This window comes from Hemibagrus wyckioides, linkage group LG28 (assembly GCF_019097595.1).
Source record: "Hemibagrus wyckioides isolate EC202008001 linkage group LG28, SWU_Hwy_1.0, whole genome shotgun sequence".
Taxonomy (NCBI): Eukaryota; Metazoa; Chordata; class Actinopteri; order Siluriformes; family Bagridae; genus Hemibagrus; species Hemibagrus wyckioides.
Genome location: NC_080737.1, coordinates 7,858,287 through 7,878,270, shown reverse-complemented (window position 1 = coordinate 7,878,270; position 19,984 = coordinate 7,858,287). Strand labels below are relative to the sequence as shown.

General features: G+C 41.4%; 1 protein-coding gene across 1 annotated transcript; it reads right to left on the bottom strand.

Annotated features, from left to right (window-relative positions):
• Positions 1–2,172: 2,172 nt before the first annotated feature.
• castor2 (cytosolic arginine sensor for mTORC1 subunit 2) lies at positions 2,173–18,096 on the bottom strand. The gene is made up of 9 exons (XM_058383788.1): positions 17,574–18,096; positions 11,316–11,386; positions 10,713–10,906; positions 5,736–5,868; positions 5,467–5,590; positions 4,747–4,857; positions 4,037–4,119; positions 3,820–3,914; positions 2,173–3,638 (listed from the first exon to the last, which is right to left on the bottom strand). Exons 1-9 carry the CDS (start codon positions 17,684–17,686, stop codon positions 3,573–3,575), a joined length of 990 nt encoding a protein of 329 aa, XP_058239771.1. The 5' UTR covers positions 17,687–18,096; the 3' UTR covers positions 2,173–3,572.
• Positions 18,097–19,984: the final 1,888 nt, after the last annotated feature.

Below are 19,984 nucleotides of genomic sequence, written 5' to 3'. Positions count from 1 at the left end.
CTTGACAAGTTGGTATAACCCAACTACAGCCTTAGAGCACAGTGCTTGATTTCTGCCATGTATTAGGAGGAGCACAGATATAGCTTTAAAGATGATAAACATAATCTAGCAAATGACACTCCACATAAATTATAGCGTTTATATATACACACACTATAATCGCCAAAAGTTTTGGGACACCCCACCAAATTATTGAATTCAGGTTTTTTTTTTTTTAGGGGTTGGGCTCGGCCTCGTAGTTTCAGTGAAAGGAACTCTTCATGCTTCAGCTTCATAACAAGACATTTCATTCTCCCAACTTTGTGGGAACAGTTTGGGGATGACCCCTTCCTGTTCCAACATGACTGTACACCAGTGCACAAAGCAAGGTCCATAAAGACATGGATGTGAGAGTTTGGTTTGGAGGAACTTCACAGAGTCCTGACCTCAACCTGATAGAACACCTTTGTGATGAATTAGAGCGGAGACTGCGAGCCAGGCCTTCTCGTCCAACACCAGTGCCTGACCTCACAAATGCACTTCTAGAGGAATGGTCAGAGACTCCCATAAACACACTTCTAAACCTTGTGGAAAGCCTTCCCAGAAAAGCTGAAGCTGTTATAGTTACAAACTCCATATTACATTCACATGCATGTAAAGGCAGACGTCCCAGTTTTGGCCTGACTCGCAGTCTCCACTGTAATTCATCCCAAAGGTGTTCGGTCAGGTTGAGGTCAGCATTAAGAGTTCCTTTCACTGGAACTAAGGGGCCAAACCCAACCCCTGAATTCAATGATTTGGAGGGGTGTCCCAAAACCTTTGGCAATATAGTGTGTATATATAAAGAATTTACTTTACTTAAAAAAATACTTTTTTAAAAAACTAATCTATGCCCATGTCACTATGATTCATGACACTTTATAAAGCATGCCGACTTGTTTATTTATTTTAAATATATTTTATCTAATTTGCAGTCAGGAAATCATACAAGTTTAATCCTATTCCTTGTTAGAAGCCTATTACAGAGAAATTTCTCCAAAAACTGTTGCTTTTAAGTTTTGAATTTATACTGAAAACGCCATGATATTCAACAATACTGCATGGAATGTTCGGGATTAAACGCTAAACGATAAGGAAAAGATGTTACAGCAAACTGCAGGCTTTTCTTTCAAGACTTGAGAGCATCTCTGTATTCGATTGGACGCATAAATAAACGCGAGGTTCTAATGCAATACATCAATAATAAACTTCTCTAATAAACCCCCTTAGGGTTCAGCATGAAAAAGATCCGAATTTTGCATTTTGTCCTTGCGTGCTGTTCCACAGGAAATGCAGATAAGATCAAGAGAAACAGCACTGTTCATAAAGCTAGGAGATGAAAGCATGTGTAGTGTTTCTGAAGCTCAATGTAAACTATTCAGCACAAAGGGAAGTGCGTGTGTTGCTGGCTGTTTGTGCTCGTGGAGTGAAAACTGGGCCATATGGAAAACGGTGCAGATGGAGAGCGGACGCAAGCTCGTATACTGAATAAGCAAAGCGGCTCTACTATATACTGCACGTCTTCTGGACAATGTGGCTCCGGCCCATTTCCTCACGCAAACACGACCGGACCTGAGACCTTACTGAAAACACATCACGCTTCATAAATCTCCTTATGAAAGAGGCATAAAAGCTGCTTTCATCAAAACGAACTTTTGAGCTCATCCGTCTGCACCGGATCAGGCCATCCCACAGCCTTCCTGATAGATTGCTGGTGGTTGTGAATTAAGGAGAAACAAACCAACGTGACAAGAATCTTGCAGTTGGCTGGCACTCCTCCATTTCTATGGCAACTCCATGGAAATGAAAAAGAAAAGCTCGAGCAAAGGGGGAAGAAAAAAAAAAAAAAAAAAATCAGGCCAGGACAATTCATCACAGAAACACTACCAGACCGGAGAAGTACAGTTTTCATTTCTTTAATGGTCAGAGAAGAAATAGGTCACCCTTTTATTTATTTTTTATTTTTATTATCATTTTATTTTTTAACACTGATAAATACATGGCTTCTGCTAATCAGATCTAACAGGAAAAAAAAAAGAAAGAAAAAAAAAGCCTGTGGGGAAAAAAGACCAAAAACAAACAAACAAACAAGAAAAAAAAAACCCATTCGTGCGTTAAGACCAACAAACGTGACCCTTTTTTTTTTTTTTTAAAAAAAAAAAAAAAGAGATTCCTTCCAATGAGCAATGATTCTTCCCCACTTTTTTCACATCAGTAAGAACAGTAAGATCTTTAGGAAAGACCTTAAATAAAGTGCAGACTGGGGTGAGAGAGTTGAAGGCCTAAACTAAACGCCAGTGTCCTTAACACTTAGACCCCCAACTAACATTCAATGAAGGACTATAATTCCTCATGTCTTGTGGTTTGGGAAGAAAGCAAAAAAAAAAAAATGCTGAACGGTAAAAACTTGGTAAAGAAGCTAAAAGTATTGCATGCCATTTCGTTATCTCGAAAACACGACATGGCTTCACGCGTGATAAGGGGGGGGAGATATATACAGTAAATCGCACAATCCGTTCTCCAGTTTTTTCAGCTGAAGAGGGTGAAATTGTGACTTTTTTTTTTTTTAAAACTCTGTCTATTCACAAAAGAACATGAGCAGGGTGATGTGTTTTATTCCAATCTGATAAAATCTCCGCCCCGGATTGACGCAGGCTCCCGGAGCCGGAGCACAGAAAGCCATTGATTGTAGTTTGGATACAAGGGAAAAAAAAAACAAAAAAAAAACACAATAACTTATTCATAACTCAGTGGCTTGGCATCGATAACGAGAACACGGGCTGTAGGTGAATCGAGGGCAACTGGAAAAACAAAACCGGCTTCACGAGCCGATTTTCTGCGTGTTGTTCTGAAATTGAACTTGTGATCGAATCCATATCTGTATTTAAAACAATCGGCTTTCAAACCGCACGCAAACAAAAAGAAAACAAAAATCACACTCGAGGAGTCAGTTTAGGCCTAAAGTGACTTGGCACAGTAAGAGAAGAGGGAGGAGCGATGATACAGACGTTTACACCGAAATGTTTGTGGCGTACATTCTCATTCACTTACTAATACACTGTGGTTATTTGCAATGAATCAAGGATAGTCTTGTTGGGGAGGGAGGGAGGAAAAAAAATCAACAAGAAAAAAAGAAAACAGCCTATATCTCAGTAGGCCTTGTTGTCATGGTGAAATGGGGTTTGGAGAAAGAGAAAGTTTAAAAAAAGAAGAAGAAGGGAAGGGGGGGCAATAATGCAGAAGGGGAGAAAGGAGAGAAAAATCTAACACTGCAGTCACACTAGCTGAGGGTCCCTGGAGAAAAGGATGCACTGGAGGGCTGAGGGACAGCTGTTGGCACAATCAGTCTAATGAAAGTGGGAGAGTGCAACTAAAGCAACCCATCTCTCTCTCGCTCTCTCTCTTTAACACACACTCTCACACACACCTTTCATTCTCACCCCTGGCTCCGGTTTCTACCCCCCTCCCTCCCTCCCAAAAGCAGTCCTCAAAAAGCTCTTGGCACTTTTGAAAATGATAATCTAGCAGGGACTCGGAGAGGCTTGTGTCCGAGCTCACTGTCCTGTGCTCTCATTGGTCCTCAAGGCTCCGATCACACTCTGGATGTTCTCCTCTGGAACCTGCGGGAAAGCAAGACGGACGAGTTTGTTTTCAAAGAACTAGTGTGCTCGGTGAATGTTCCTGTCTAGATGATGGTGTTAGATGAACCTAACTAACTTTTCAAACTGCTGAGTCACAGTCAGAGTAAAGTGAAGGTGCTATTTGTGATTGTAAAAACACCACCACCACCACCACACATACCAGAGCATGGTCAAACTTGAAGGTGCTGATGTAGTAGGCTGGAATGTCAGCTGTCGCCAAAGGTTCAGATATTTGGGCCACAATCCCACATTCGTCTGCAGAGAAGACAGAAAGAAATCATGAGCTTTGCATCAGCTATTTAAAATCCTGCTTTCTATTCAGTGTTTCAGCAGGTCCAAGCAATCAACTGTCCAGAGGTTAGCCGGTACAAACTTACCAAATCCTAAAGGCTGTCCTCCGATGCGGACCATTTTCCACAACTCTCCCGAAGCGCTGGTGAAGAGGACGTTGTTGGGGAACCTAGACAATCAGATAGGAGGTCAGCGGTCATGTAACACAGCAAGCTAAAATGATTAAAGCACTTACAGGGTGTGTGTTTGTTTAGTTTTATTTGGTCATAAAGTATTTAAGTCAATTTCTAATCAGGTGCAAGTTTCAACATTCAAGTGCAATCAAAACTCCCTATAGGGACCTCTCTCACACACACTCTCTTTTACACAATCACACACACGCACTCTCTCGTATACACTCTCTAACACACAAACACACTCTTATACACACACTCTCTTTTACACACATACTATCTCATACACACTCTCTCTCACACAAACACACTCTCCCTCATTCTCTCTCATATACACTCTCTCTCTCGCTCACTCAAACACTCACTCTCTCTCTTTCACACATACACACACTTTCTCCCTCATACACACTCACCCTCTCTTTCTCACACACATACAGTCTCTCTCACACACTCACTCACTATCTCATATACACACACACACACACACACACACACACACTCTCCATCTCTCTTTCTCTCTCACACACACACACAATCTCTCATTTACACACACACACACACACACACACACACACACACACTCTCCAGTACTTTGAATAATGGAGGTGAGAGACAGGTCTAACCTTCGAGTAGTCTGCTCGTCCATAACCAGAGAGATGTAGCCCTCGATCAGGGAGAAGGAGAAGAAGCGGATGTGTCCTGAATCTTCATTCTGCGCTCCTGCTTCCTTCCCTCTGTCACGAACAGCAAAAAAAACACAGCACAGAATCAGAATATTACACAACACACATCAAGCTTTTCTTACCGCAGTGCAACGAGGTCAAAAGTTCATAAACCCCAAATAGTGCCATGTACCGAGCCGAGTATAAATAAAACAGCTCGGCTGAGTGCTTCGCTGTCTAATAAGAGCACTAATGGAACGTACAGGCCGTCTCTGAAGCCGAGGGCTTTTATGTCGACTGACGAGGAGCTTGCACGGCGAGGTCTGTAATTAATTTGCCTACGCTGTGGTTTTGTTGCTCTGGCTGTGGAATCAAACACGCTGAACTTGAGATGACACGGTGAAAACGAGGTCAAAGTGGAGAGTGTCAGCTTTAATTTGATTTACAGCTGTGGCAGATGAGCTGTGTTGGAATTTACTTAGACTAGGAGCGAGTGTGCTGAGGGAGTCAGTGGGAATGGTTATACGTAAGTACGAATGCCAGATCGTCCAGTTCAGCAAGGACTTACACACGGATTCTCTAAAGGCAGTAACGGGTAGCTATCTATCGGCGCTACTCTCCTGTCAGGCTAGCAGATGGCTCTCAGGGTCGGCCATATGCAAGAGAAGGCAAGGCTCTTACCCTCCTGAGTAGAACATGACGTCCATGAGCAGGGTGGCCACAGAGGGCAGTGTGTCTGGGTCCAGACTCGTCACACAGAACATGTTACTGGGACTGGAGAGAGGGTGAATGATGGGTCGAGGGACTATGAGAGAGAAAGAAAGAAATAGAGAGAAAGAGAGAGATGGATGGAAAATGTTATTCAGGGATGCATGAATTATCCACTGAGGGTTCCTGGTGCTATAAAAATGAATCTCATCAAAATGAATTTATCTCAAAGAACTTCTCACCAAGTTTAGGCTTGACGAAACCGTTGGTGACTCCAGAGTAGTTGGCGGCTACCGTCTCTCCATTGACCACCCTGAGGAGGGTGAACTCGGAGGACAACGTGTGCATGACCATGGGAAGATCCCTCTCTCTGACCTGGACACAAACAAAAGACGATTCGACATGTTATTCATTGTAATTAACTGTAATGAATTATACTGGAGTGGGAAAATATTTGAGAGAGAGAGAGAGAGAGAGAGAGAGAGAGAGAGAGAGAGAGAGGGGGAAAAAAAAAAAAAGAGGTCAGGTTACTGGTTCCCAGTCTTAGTCTTTGGCATCCCATTTTCTCAGCTTTCAAATGTATTCAATACAAAAGTGACTAAATTTGTTTGTTTGGACTGTAGTTGTGCTTCTTTGCATATTGACATTGTACAAATAGTTGCATAGTTACTCTTAAAAAAGCACAATTTTCATTCATTCATTTTCGGGAGCAACTTGATCCATGTCAAGTCATATAGGAGACACTGTTACATTTGGGGCATTTAGAATCACCAAACCACCTAAAGAACACAAAAGAACCTACACCAAAGAACCCAAAGGAAACTAACACTACTTGGGGAGAACATGCGAAACTAAACACATAGTCGAGTCTGAGTTAAGTCTAAGTAAATTGGGGACACAGGAGATGTAGCTTCCTGCAAAGATGACGTTTAATTCAGCAACACTCTGGCAATCAAAAGCACATAACTGTGGAGAAGCAAAACTTCAGAAGATGCTGTGTGGAGGCCTCACTCTGTGCAGGTGGACGTCTGAGATCGGAGCTTTAACACAGAGTATGCCAGTTTATACGCTTGACAAGATGTTTCAGCTTCTCCTAACCCTGAACTTTGGTTTCAGTAAAGGCTTTACACTCCAGGGCTCCCGGTTCCATCCTGTGCTCAGATTACTTACTATACCACTGATGCTTTTATCCAATGTGAGAACTCATGACCTTCTATTGTAAAGCACAAAGCCTTAACCTCTGAGCTTCACATGGTCTCTCGGGGTTTCTCCGGTTTCCAAATAAATTTGGTGTGAATGTGTGCATGGTGATCTGTGATAGACAGGAGTTCCCTCCATGCCGTATCCCTGCCTTGCACCCAGTGCTCCAGATCCCCTTCATCCAAGACCCAGATAAAGGCCTTAGTAAAGATAAAGGAATTAAGGAACGAATGAACATCAACGGCTCGTGATGGTTCTTATTAAATTTAAAGACAACTGAGTACACTTGTCCCGAGACAGAATGTCTACCTGCTCTCTTGCTGGTTTTTGTCTACGTTGTCTCTTCAAGAATGTCAACCCACAACCAAGTCGCGTGTCTAGAAATGAATTGGATTTGTGAGTCCAGATGGACGTCGGAATGTATCTGGGAAGTGTAGAAAACCTTTCCCATCAAACTGGAGCTGTGTCTGATCAAAGCCAGAGCTGTGTCCATCTTACCTCATCTCGTCTCATCGGAAAAATAGCTTGGAGATGTAAATCAGGTGTAAGAGATTAGAGAAAAACAAATTTGTACAGCGCGTGAGAGCACTAAACCAGTTAAATTAAAAGAAGGTGAAATGTTCAAGGAAAAGTACGGTTATGCTAGTGGTGCTAGCTGTTCCTCAATGTTTACTGCAAAACACATTTTATCACATGTTTACACCCCTACAGTCATCACCATGACTGGAAGACAGGTTTAGATTGACGGAACTGATCACTAAACAGCTCGAAAATTTAAAAGCACAATCAGACGAAAAGGCCCTCGATAATCTTACACTATGTGGAAAGGATTAGTTACACTTCTTTGACAAAACTGTCAAGATCCTTGATACGTTTCCGCCTGTAATCTGAGCTTCGGCTGTCACTTTAGTTGCTGCCTTCCTTTCCAGCGTTCTGAAGGAGTCACCAAACTTGACTGTGCAGTGAATTTCCAGGGAAGAGCTGACGCTCTCTGTTAAGGAAATATATAATGATAAGCGCCCGCTCGCTGGGCCTGTGTAACTGAGAAACTCGCACGCATTTGCATTTCAAACAACAGCAACAACTCTCAAAGGTGTTATGGAGAAAAGAAAAAAAAAAAAAAAAAAAAACACAAACTCACACAAAACGATGACTTGAGCAAACAGTTGGACTGAAATTCAAACATGTCCTACAGAGACCATGCTAAACAGACTTGCTAGGCAGGGGTGGGGGAAAAACATTTTCAACAACGTTTCAAGGGCAACCCCCGTGGATCTCCTTTCAGTATGAGGTATTTTGTCAGCAGAGTTAAAGCAATACTGTATATATATCCCTGACGGTTACATCTGACTATCATTAACTTAAAAAAAAAAATACAGAGCCTCAGAAGAGAGAGACTGCAGTTCTGCAAGCAATGGAAAACTAGGCCAGACCTGAGCTGTTGAAATACATCAACAAATAATAAAACAAGTGAGAAACATGGGTGTCGGTTTTGTCTCCGAGGCTCGATGAGTCAGATAAAGGGGTTCACTTGGGCCCAGCTATTAATAACACAAACACACACACACAGCAGGCCGAAGAGGAGAAGCAAATGGGGACCTGCACTGGTCCGAGTCAGAGAGGTGGCTCAACAACAACCCCCCCCCAACCCCTCTTTAACAATCTTAAACTGCCCCCCCCCCTTCCCCCAAACAAGACTGCAGCCAGGAGAACGTTCCGGTGAATTCCAGCAAGAGGCCATGCTGATCCTCTTTACATAACCACCTCCAGATTACCATCGGCTTCGCCTTTTTTATTTTCATAAACAGGTCCTGGAGAGCGTGCGGGCTGTGGGGGAGGGGGGCAGCAAGAGAGAGAGAGAGAGACAGAGAGAGAGAGAGAGAGAGAGAGAGAGAGAGAAAAGCTGATACGTGTGTGTGTGTGTGTGTGTAGAGGATAAGGAGATTCACACAGTCACCACACACAAAGGGAAAAATGTGCTGAGACGACAAGCGTGAGCAGTTGTCATAGTAGACAAGTCCGGGCGTCTTGCTCGCTCTATTCTCCTCGCTCAGCAGCCGGCTGTTCTGTCTTCCACAATCAAATAAATTATAGCCGAGACGTCTGCATATTTTCCCATGCATAAATGAAAGGGTTTCGCGTGCATGGCATGACTGCTAATATTTTGTAAAAACAGTACAGGGTTGAGGAAAATACATCCTGCTAAAACAATGTCGATATGCTGCTGTACCGCTGACTCCAACAAACTAAAGCCCTCCTTTGACTACGCTACACAGACGAGGTACATCATGTACTCGGCTGTTTGATTTGTTTTCTTTCTTCTGACCAAAGCCAGACTATAAAGTAGCCCCGGAGTAATTAGTTAAATATGTCGTCTTAAATGAGGCAGAATGTTATAACTCTGCAGTTCCGCGTCTCTCCAGGACTCCAGCCTGTAAAACCCCTGACCCGGACAATCCCCATATTCTAGATGAAACATTTCAACTATTCAGATGGAAACGCTGACCCGGACAGTGAAGAGCACCTCTGTGCGTTCCCCTGTGTGCCTTTCAGCCCTGGACGCCGTGTCTATTCTAGTGTGAAATGCACTGTGCAAGCAAAACTCTTCACAGGCCTGCACGTAAAATATGCAAGTCATGTTACAGAGTCGGATTTTGTGTATCACTGAAGTAAGTCTGATTACGTATCATAGCAGATTAAAAAAAAAACAGGGTTTTGGTGTTTAAGTGAACTATGAGGTAGATGCTAACTTTGATTTATTTTTATTTTATTCCACAATGCTGGTGAATCCTGGATTCTGATTGGTCGGAAGGTGTTGATTGATTTTCTGTGACAGTGGTTCCAGCTGTGGGGTTTATATCGAGGTGCTTGTTCTTATATACTGTCATTTCTATAGTAATGACTTACACCGGGACCGGTTGGCTAAATGGATGAAAAAAAGAAATGTGGACTTTATTTATTTACACTTATTTGAACTTTTATGGAAGGAGTCTCCGGTTTCAGCCCATGACACCAGTCAGATTTAAAGCTTGTCATGTTGCAATATGGCATTTTTGTGTCCCTAAAAAAGACTATGGCTGATGAGGGAACTATTTACAGCACTATATTTGTATAAATTTGTGTCGCAGATGTTCCACGATATAAAAACGTAACTATAAACAGATCGTACTTAATACTAAATTGTTCTTATTGGCCTAAGAGGAATAAAACACAACACATTACACCCAGTGTTGATTATTTATCCAGAACAGCATTCTTCATAGTGTTTTATTCCTTATTTATTGCATTATTCAGATTTACACTACAAGCATATATTTAATCAACGTACTGTTTCATAACAGCCCCTTTAATTAGAGTTATTTTGCATGTGCTCTATTTCTGGCTGAGAGAACATGAAGACTCAGTATCCCTGCATTCCGATAAATCTAACAACCCCCTGTTAATTTCCCTCCCTGACTCGGATGTGTGTATGGTCTATGAAGCAGCTGCTTGTAAAAGACTTGAGGAGTTGTGAGAGGCAGAGATCAGAGTGATAATACTAGCGATTAGCAAAAAAAAAGTCTTGTTGCCTTATAACTTAGTAGCTCTTCTATCTCTATAGGTCTCGAGGAGGAAATCATGTCATGATGTCATGCACAGCTTGGCCATCATAGATTTATCTGCCTTCGAATAGAGCCGAGTAGTTTGTAGTTTCCACTTATCAGAAATAATTGTCCACACGATTTTTGCGAAACCAGATTTAAATTCACAGAGTTTCATGTTTTTAAAATTTCAGCTCCATCATTGCCTCTGCTAGGGTAACTAACCAGCAGAAATAAAGGAGGTTTTGTGTCCTGAAGTTCATCAACTCTAATCCTCAAGCCACCATAATGGACCTAACTTTAAATTCTCCATCAACCTTTTAGAGATTCCACCAAGACAGCAAGAGAACGTTGGCATAAACAATGGTGGAGAAGTTAAAAAAAGTAAAACGTGATGTGTAAGCAATAGCATAGCTCTGGAAATTCTTGTTAGCTCACCAGAATGAAGTCGGTTTGGTAGGTGGACAGCATGAAGACGGAGATGTTGTGGTCGGCGAGGGGGGCGATGACGGACTTGGCGATTTTGGTGACGCCGATCGGTTGAGAGCTGGTGGCGCTGCCTCCCCCTGACACCACGTTGAGAGCTAACCATGTCGCATCCGCTACGCTGAGATACTCAGACTCGGGCAGTTCTGAAAGAGAGTCAGAGGAGTCACTGAAGTGTAGGATTGAGGAGTTTAACCTTTAACCTTCTGAGGTCAATAAACAAGCAGGAAACATTATCTGTGTTCATCTCCACACCACCAAACCAAACTCTTCCATCGTCAGAGTTGGTAGAATACCTGCACCTGCTTCATTTCCCACAGCCACCGGTATCCATGGTGACCCTGGCGACCCGGGTGTAATGACAGACGTTCACTCAGTCAACCACAAAACCAAACGGTCCGAGAGCTCAGTCTCGGTTAACCCGTAATGGAAGAGAAGTGGCTGATGAAGCAGTATGTGGTCAAACATTGCCAGTGTGTGAAGAGATGGGGGGGAGGATGCGTGATCTTTCTTTCTTTTCTTTTTTTTTTTAACCTCGAGAACCTCAGAACGTACCTTTAAAGCCGTCTTCGTCTACTATGATGGTGTAATCCTCAGGGGTTTCGGTCAAACTGAAGAACTTGCATCTGTAGAGGAGGGGAAAAAAGGAGAGAAATGTAAAGTCATGGGTTTATATCTGGATACACTATTATATCAAGTACAGACTTTCTGAAATGCATGGGCAACATCCTAGAACTGTAGCACACACACACACACAAAGACAAAGAGCCTCCGAGTTCTCGTGCCGTCGTGAGAAAGCCGAGATCTACAAATCTACACAACTTTCCAAATCTCTGAACTGCAATTCCTTGCAAAATAAAGTCATTTGCAAATTCACAGAATTAAACGTGTGTGTCTTGTGACATCATGATTTATACAAAAACTGGAAAAAAAGATGCATAGGGGGGAAAAAAAGGTGAAGCAGGCACCGGTTGGCAGAAAGAGTCGTCTGTTCTGCAAAGAGAACAGGAGGTAAGGAAAAAAAACAACTATTTTTATACCAACTTGTATGTTTGTTTAATCATCAAACCCTAAAATTAGTCTGGGGGCTGAAAGGGTGGCCGTCAGCAGACAAAACATCGCACAACACACGTAAACACTTCTCGGTGATAATTACATAACAAAAGCGTTTGTTTAACATCATGCCATGCGCGTCTCTGGGTAGGAGGGAACTCTCAATTAGATGTACGGAGCAGAATTCAAATGCTGAATGTTCCTGCTTTTAACCGTGATGTCTCATTGTACGCTGCTCCAAAGATATTGTCAAACAGAACAGTATTTGAATGTGTTTGCCGCATGACTCGGCCTATGCAAACAGAACCCATCGCGTACACTTACACACACTCATAGCTCCAGGCATCTTTTTATGCCACTCGTAAAACCAGACCCAAGATCCAGGGTGAGGAGAGCACTTATTTATGGCCTTTCAAATCGTCCCCCATATTACTTTTACCCCCTCGGAGTGGTTGGTGTGGCAGGTGGGGGGGTGAACCGAGGGGTTTGTTGATTCTGGACAGCGGGATCTTATCTGATGCTGCCAAAATAGGGCAGAATTTCTCAAAGGGGGGTTTTGTTAGCTGTTGGGAATCACTCTCGCGTCGCACCACCGGGCCTTTTTACAGAACGCCTTGAGGGATAGCGGCGCGCTGAGGAAAGGTGTTTACAGTCGAGAGAAGAAAAGCGCACACGGTACATTTGAGTGTCGATTTCTTGACACGTTAAGAGGTAAAGAAGAGAGAGAGAGAGAGAGAGAGAGAGAGAGAGAGAGGGGCGGTGAATCTGCTAGCCGTTAAATCAGACAACTGGAACAAGGAAGCTTGGTCTTTATGACTCACATGCTTGACAACATGCTGTGGACTGAAATATATTTCAAATGACAAATGCAAACCCTAATTAAACAGGCTTAATTCTTTCACTGCCTCAAGGGGGGAAAAAAATCCACCCTGTATGACATTCACTTTGAAAATGTGATCTTCCCAGATTTACTTTGTAATAATACTCAGTGTGGGTATTGTGTATTTTTAATATAAAAAATAGATACTGTCACAAAGCATCTAAAAATTCCTAAAATAAATAAATAATTTATATTTATGCCTAATGAGCAGGTCAGAGGTGAAGGTGTTGAGGAAAAATTTCCTGAGACAATATAAGGAAGGAAGAAAACTTTACAGAAACCAGACTCAAAATGAAAGCCATCTTCATCTGGGTGACACCAACCAACTTTCAATCAACAACACGGTCTGGCTGCATGACAAATGAAAGAAAATCTTGTCATCTTTGGTGTTCCATGAGCCAGACAGAGGTTGTAGATTTAACTAACATCATCTTTAACTAAAAAGAGCGACGCGGCAGCGCTTTATTCGGTCCATCTCTCAACAGGATGCTGGAACATCCATGCATCCAGCATGAATGTTGAGAGAACATTCATGCTAATAGAACCAACAAACTAGACTGACTGCTACGTACAAGTTGGATTTCTCCACTGTTCCTGTACTGGAGTTAGAAATGAAGCTCTTTGCTATTTCAGAACCAACATCTGAACATGACCGTTATTTGAAAATTTATTAATTTCTTTTTTTCTCTCTCTCTTTTATTATTCTAGCTAGCTAGCGATGTACAAAGCTTCAGAGTGCTCGTGTGCTGTTATGAGAAAGCCCAAATCTACACAAATGTCTGAACTGTAATTCCTTGCAAAAAAGTCATCTGCGAATTCATGGCATTAAACGTGAGAGTATTTATACAGAAACAGGGAAAGAAAAAAAAAAAAGAGGCATAGGAAAGAAAATGGTGAAGCAAACACCGGTTGACAGAAAGGATCCTCTGTTCTGCAAAGAGAACACGAGGTAAGGAAAAATGTCTTGCTTTTATATAACTTGTTTGTTTGTTAAGTCATCAAACCTTAAAATTAGTCTGTGGGATGAAGGGGTGGCCGTCAGCAGACAAAACACCATCGCACAACACACGTAAACACTAGAGATGTCCGTCTGTGACGCTAAACACATGACCGATACTTCAGTATTAACGTATTTAATGTTACTGGGTGGAACTATAACAGCTAGAACTACACAACGCCCAAGTTGTCTGAGATTTTATATATATAGAGACAAATTCCTAAATGAAACATTGCATCAGTGTTGTGTGTAGAAATAGACTGAGGCCTTTTCCTTTAGCGTTAACCCGGGTAACTGCTGAATCTCCCTTTTTGACGACGGCAGCTGAAACCATGACAGCAAACAGCGAGACGGCGTCCGGAACAGTAAGCCACTTTTGCCACACCCCTCCTCGCATGCTGGGATATCGCCCCTCACATTCGACACCACCGCGAGACACTTCGCGGAGAACGCAGAAAGCAAACAAACAAGCAAACGCACACCATCTGCCAGAGCAGGTATGTAGAATAAACATGTGAGAAAGGGACGCTTAAAGGAAGTTATATCACCAGATATCTCATAAAGGCACACAAAACGCACCCCGGAGCCTGCAGAGTAAGAAAAAGAAAAAGAAAAAAGCAGACACAATGGTCGACTCTGAAGACACACTGTTCACAGCTAGATACAAGACCACAAGCTGCATTTGCTGGCAGAAGGAATCGAAAACGAGTCTCGCTCGAGTTCGTTTTTAATAGTCTTTTCCTGTGACGGAAGAGGAACTCGCAAATTGAATACGTCTCCTAACGTCTGCCGGCTGCTGTCTGTTTCTCAGCCCTAATATAAAACCAGCGTGAATCAAGAACTGAGAATTTTATCTTCTCTTCCGAAAGAATGTCGTCGTCCCCCTTTGACATCGTAGTAAGAATGGGATTAAAAAGGGAAGAAATAAAATGGTGCAAATTGTGTAACAGGGTGCTTGGAATAAAAATAATCGCAATGCATTTAGCCACATGGAATCCAGCAACTGATAGGAGTGATGCTCCAACAAAAAAACAAAGTGACGCGCTATCTCTAAAGACTCGGTATCTCAATCGCTCATCACCTTCAGTGCAATACTAAATCTCATCAACACACACACACTGGTTTCCATGAGCCGCCTGATAACGTCCAGTCATCCAAATACCAGCAGGCTTGTACGTCGAAGGATGAGACTAGAAAAGGCTCAGGATCCCCTCACACTGAGAATGTGAGACCAGTGTCCAAGGCCTGACTTAATCTGCATTCAGAAAAGAAAAGAAAAAAAACCCCGGGTCCATTATGCATTATCTGAGTGACTAACAGGACTGTATTACTTGGAGCTGGGGAGGCTTTAACTCCACCTACGCTCACTTTAAAAGGGCTCATTAGGGCTCGGGCTCACGCCTCGCTAAATCCAGGAGAGGAGATGGCCTCCAGGACCGTGTGTCCTCAAACACAAACGAGGAGGCATTAAACACTACCAATCTTCTACAGAGAAGCAAGCAGCTCGGTGTGAACCGGGTTTAAAGCCTCGTAGGCTGAGGGTCACTCTTCTTTATAAACTCCGTCCACACTTTGAAACGTGTAGATCAGTAGGAGTGCATGTAGAACTGGGGAGGTGATGATGAAGACGAATTACACCATGATACACATGTTTTTTCAAAGCAAATCAGGATGTCTTACACTAAATGATGCTGTCTGACCAGATGTTTTTGCTCCTTGCATTTATGGATTTATGCATTTATGAAATAGGATATGAATTCTAACTCGCTCATTAAGAAAAACACACAACACATGAAAGTTGTTTTCTGCCTCATGCTCATTTATACCCATCAATATAGAAACCCAATATTCACTTCTGAAATCTTTAAATGACTAAACACACAGCCTGAATTAGGAATGACTAATAAATCCAGAATAAGTGATTAAAAATAGAACAGATTTCTAGCTGAGATTAGGCCTGGGGGGGCGGAGCCAAAACTAAATATTGTCATGCTGACTGAAAATAGTTAGATATTATGATATACAATATTTTATATGCAAAGTATTGCTCACTATTATTATGAAGCCTGATATAAAATTATAATACGATCACGGATTTACATAAATAAAACTCTTGGAGGAAATTGATCCATATGTTGTACGAAAGTCCATATGTTGATGTATTTTCAACTATTACAGAGAACCAGGGCGGGACATATGGTGCGGCTCCTCCCCCTTTTTAAAAAACACAGCCAATAGCGTTCGATTTACCTCACAGCAATAACGGATGTGGAGATCGATCATTTACTTATGGAGGATTGGTTTCTTTCTTAATAGACATACAGTATAATCCACATGTACCACCCATGCTCGCTGATATGATGCTCAACAACCGCTAGGCTGCAATTTCTTTCAGATTCTAGAGAACGTTTGATTATTGCACAGGAAATCTGATGAGAAGCTGAAGTGCAGAGTGATGCCATCAAAACGGCTGATCCGTATTAAATGCCATAAAACTTCTGTGTGGATTTCATGAGTGAAATAAACCGTTTATAGTTTAATCCTGTGGCACATTTTTGTGAGATATCTTTGTTCCTGCCATAAGATACAGCCGCTTCGTATCTTATCCACCGGCTTCTGTTTATTCCTACCAAATTAATGCAGTGACACTGGAGACTCCTTCCAGAAAAAGGTTAAAACAAAAACTATGTCCATAAAGAAATGACTAATCATAATCTGCTCCTGTGAGCAAACTGTTACTACAGAAACCTAATGGAATTCGCCTATTATTATTAATATTATTAGTTATCATCATCCTGTGATTGGTGTTCACACCGGCACTAGTGTCAGCGCTGGTGTACATCATGAGTCAACACTTTCAGACTCTGTGGTATAAAATTTCATTACTAAACAAAAACTGTGTGGCTGCTAAGCAAAAAAAAAAAGGGAGTTACCTCTACAGGAAAGATATACGTGACGATTTGGAGGTTAAAAAAGGAAGGTTATATACCAAAAAACTGAGATTAATCTAGAATCCCAGACATGACGATAACGGTTTTAGTGTGGATTATCGCAATATATCGAGCTACTGATGATCAGCACGGGAAGAGAGGAGGACGAATGAATGAAAGAAATAAGGAAGGAAAGAAGGTTCACATTACACCTTTATATCTATGCAAACTCCCTCTCTCTCTCTCTCTCTCTCTCTCTCTCTTTCTTCTGCTTGCTTCTTTTTTTTTTGTCCCTTCTTCACTGCAGTTGTTTACAGCTTTCCGGCAGCCATGCAAAGCGCTGCAGCAGGACAGGACAGGACAGGACAGGACAGGAGGACACGGAATAATGTAGCTGGTGTATTTTAAGAGGAATAAATAATAATAATAATAATGACACAATGACGACTGACGTAATGAGGCGTTTTGGAGTTGAAATGGAAAGCTAAAAACGAAGGCGTGTTCCAGTGAAATGAAATGCAGTGTTTTGTTGGGTATTTTTTAACGGAGGGGGGAAAAAACCAGCACGAGCTGCACGTCTACACAAACACACACCCCTTTAACATCCAACTTCATTAATATGAAATAGAAGGGGATGAAAAACAAAAAAACAGGTTCATGAAGGAGATGTTCGCTTTCTATTTTTTAGCCTGCGGGTATTCTTCGGTGATATTGTAGCATAGGAAGAGAAGTTTTCTATGAAAAGTGGGAAAAATTGTTGAGAGAGAGAGAGAGAGAGAGAGAGCGCGAGACAGAGCGCGCGCACGAGCGAGAGCTAGCTGTTCAGTGCACTGGCCTAAAGCCTCTCAGGATGCGATTATACAAACAATTTCCATGTTATATTTTTTTGCACACTGTTACATTCATTTCCACGATGGACAAACACACACACTCGCACACGACAAGCCACTCACCTTGTTTTTGAAGGCAGGAAAGCGAGTTTAATTAATCCGTGAGTGCAAATCTGGATGCCTTCCTTCGCTATACTGGCTACTTTCAGGCTGTGCTCCAAAATGTGCAGTTCCATCGTTTGCGTCTTCTCATTTGGGGCACAGCTTAAAAACAGACTAAACGACTATTCTACTTGTGAGTGTACATATATCTATATATTCAGGTATATGTATATGTTAAAAAAAAAAACAATCCGAAAAACAATAAATAAATAAATAAATAAATAAACTAGAGCTGTAAGCTAAATGGACCGGGGTTCTTTTTAATAAGAACCTTCAAACGGAGCGGAAAGGAGGGTGAAGGGGAAAAAAAGGAAAAGTTGTGCAGTGAAAAAGGGGGAAATGTAGAAAGAGAGAGAGAGAGAGAAAGACAGAGAAGCATGGGTGAAATAAAAAAGCAAAGCACAACGAGGTAAAAAACGGGAAAGGGAGAAAAGAGAGGACTGTCTGCCTCCCCCCGTGTTTCCACTCCAGCGGGGATTGGAACAGTCCAGCAGCTGGCTACACTGAAACAAACAACCTGCCAGTCAAACGCCAGGGGGCGTGGCTACGGACAGGCGAGCTGCATGAAGGGAATCGTAGTTCGGCTTGAAGTAAAGGTTTATAGATAATACTACAAGTACAAGGGTTTTTTTTTTTTGAGAGAGAGAGAGAGAGAGAGAGAGAAAAACTCCTCAAACCTAAAAAATGAATCAATTTAAAGCTTCAGTGGAATGAGAGGTGATTGACAGTGTAAGATTCCTTATTTGCTATTTTTAGTCGTGGCTCCTCCCACTTTGTGTAGCCAGCTGTGACATCTGAGTGGAAGGGGAATAAAACACCACTGGACATGTGGTGACATGTTACGACACTTTAAACTCTCTAAGTTGTTTATCTATTTATTTATTTTTATGTTTCATGATGTGGAATGCAAGTTATTAGAAACAAGTTCTGATCATTTCGCTTAAAGTAACTGAAAAGCATCTGAAATCTCTGGAGACTCCTTCCATAAATGTTCACTAAACATCTCTCTACGAAGAACTTGTAACTTCGTCGTATCCAAACACGGCTCGAGCAATAACAAGACCTTCTTGAAGTTCATTTTGGAATGTACACTTAGATTAGGTTACTATAGAAACCCTAACGTATTCCTGTGGTTTGAATTCGTCCAGAACAACAAAAACAACAACAACAACAACAACCACCTTCTGAATACTGATAGGTTAAATCCGAAATCCCAAAAATGATATAAAATCAAAGTCTATTTAAGTGTCAAACAGATTCAGCAGTGTTTCATTATCATCCGGATGAAACGTTAATATCACATAGTTTGTGATTTTATTTATTTATTTATTTTTAATGTAGATTAGAACCCACACCTTTCGCAGCCAGGGACCTCTTAAATATCTATAAAGTGTAGAATAATTTCCAAATAATCTCCTCATGAACAGCACAGTTTTTAGATATCCACCTAGCATTAAAACAAATAAATGTAATAAATATTATTTATTTATTATTTTTATTTGTCAGTGCGTTTATTCCTAAACCTAAAACTCAAACCATTGTGTTCAAATGGAGATTTTATTTACTATAAAAAAATTTTTTTGTAGTTTTATTAAAATTACAGTTACATTCAAGCATGCAGTATTAATCCACATATTTATATTGTTATAATACGTCCTAAACTTCGCATAAAGTACTAATGTGTCGTACTAAGGGAATCATATCATATTATTACTTGTTTTTGGAAAAGCTTCCTATAAGCAGCTGCCAGTATTGGACATTTTGTTAGAGATATTCAGTATGTGGTGCATGTGCTGAAGCAATGGTGATATTTCATCCATCCATCCATTCATCCATCGTTTATACCCGCTTTATTCCTAATTAGGGTCACGGGGATCTGCTGGAGCCTATCCCAGCACACATTCGGTGAAAGGCAGGGGTACACCCTGGACATGTCACCAGTCCATCACAGGGCCACATATATAGACAGACAACCACACACACTCGCACTCACTACTATGGGCAATTTAGAATTGGTGATATTTCAATTCAGTTCAATTCAATTCAATTAAATTAAAAATTGTTTGTCCCCAGGGGCAATTTAAGACACACAGAGTAGTTAAAAAAAGATCAGTGCAAATACAAAATAAAATAAAATAACATAAATAAAATACAGTTGCTGTAATGATGATAAATGGAGTAAGTTGTCTGTATAAAATATCTGTAAATAAATTTATTTAAATATCGAATAATAATATCGAATAATTAATTGTAAAATATCTGTAAATAAATTTGTCAGGATGCAGTATGGTCACACTCCATGTGAAGCTCATATGACAGTATACACTCAGGGTTTTTTAGAATTTGTAGTTTTTCATCAGGATTTCTTCCTT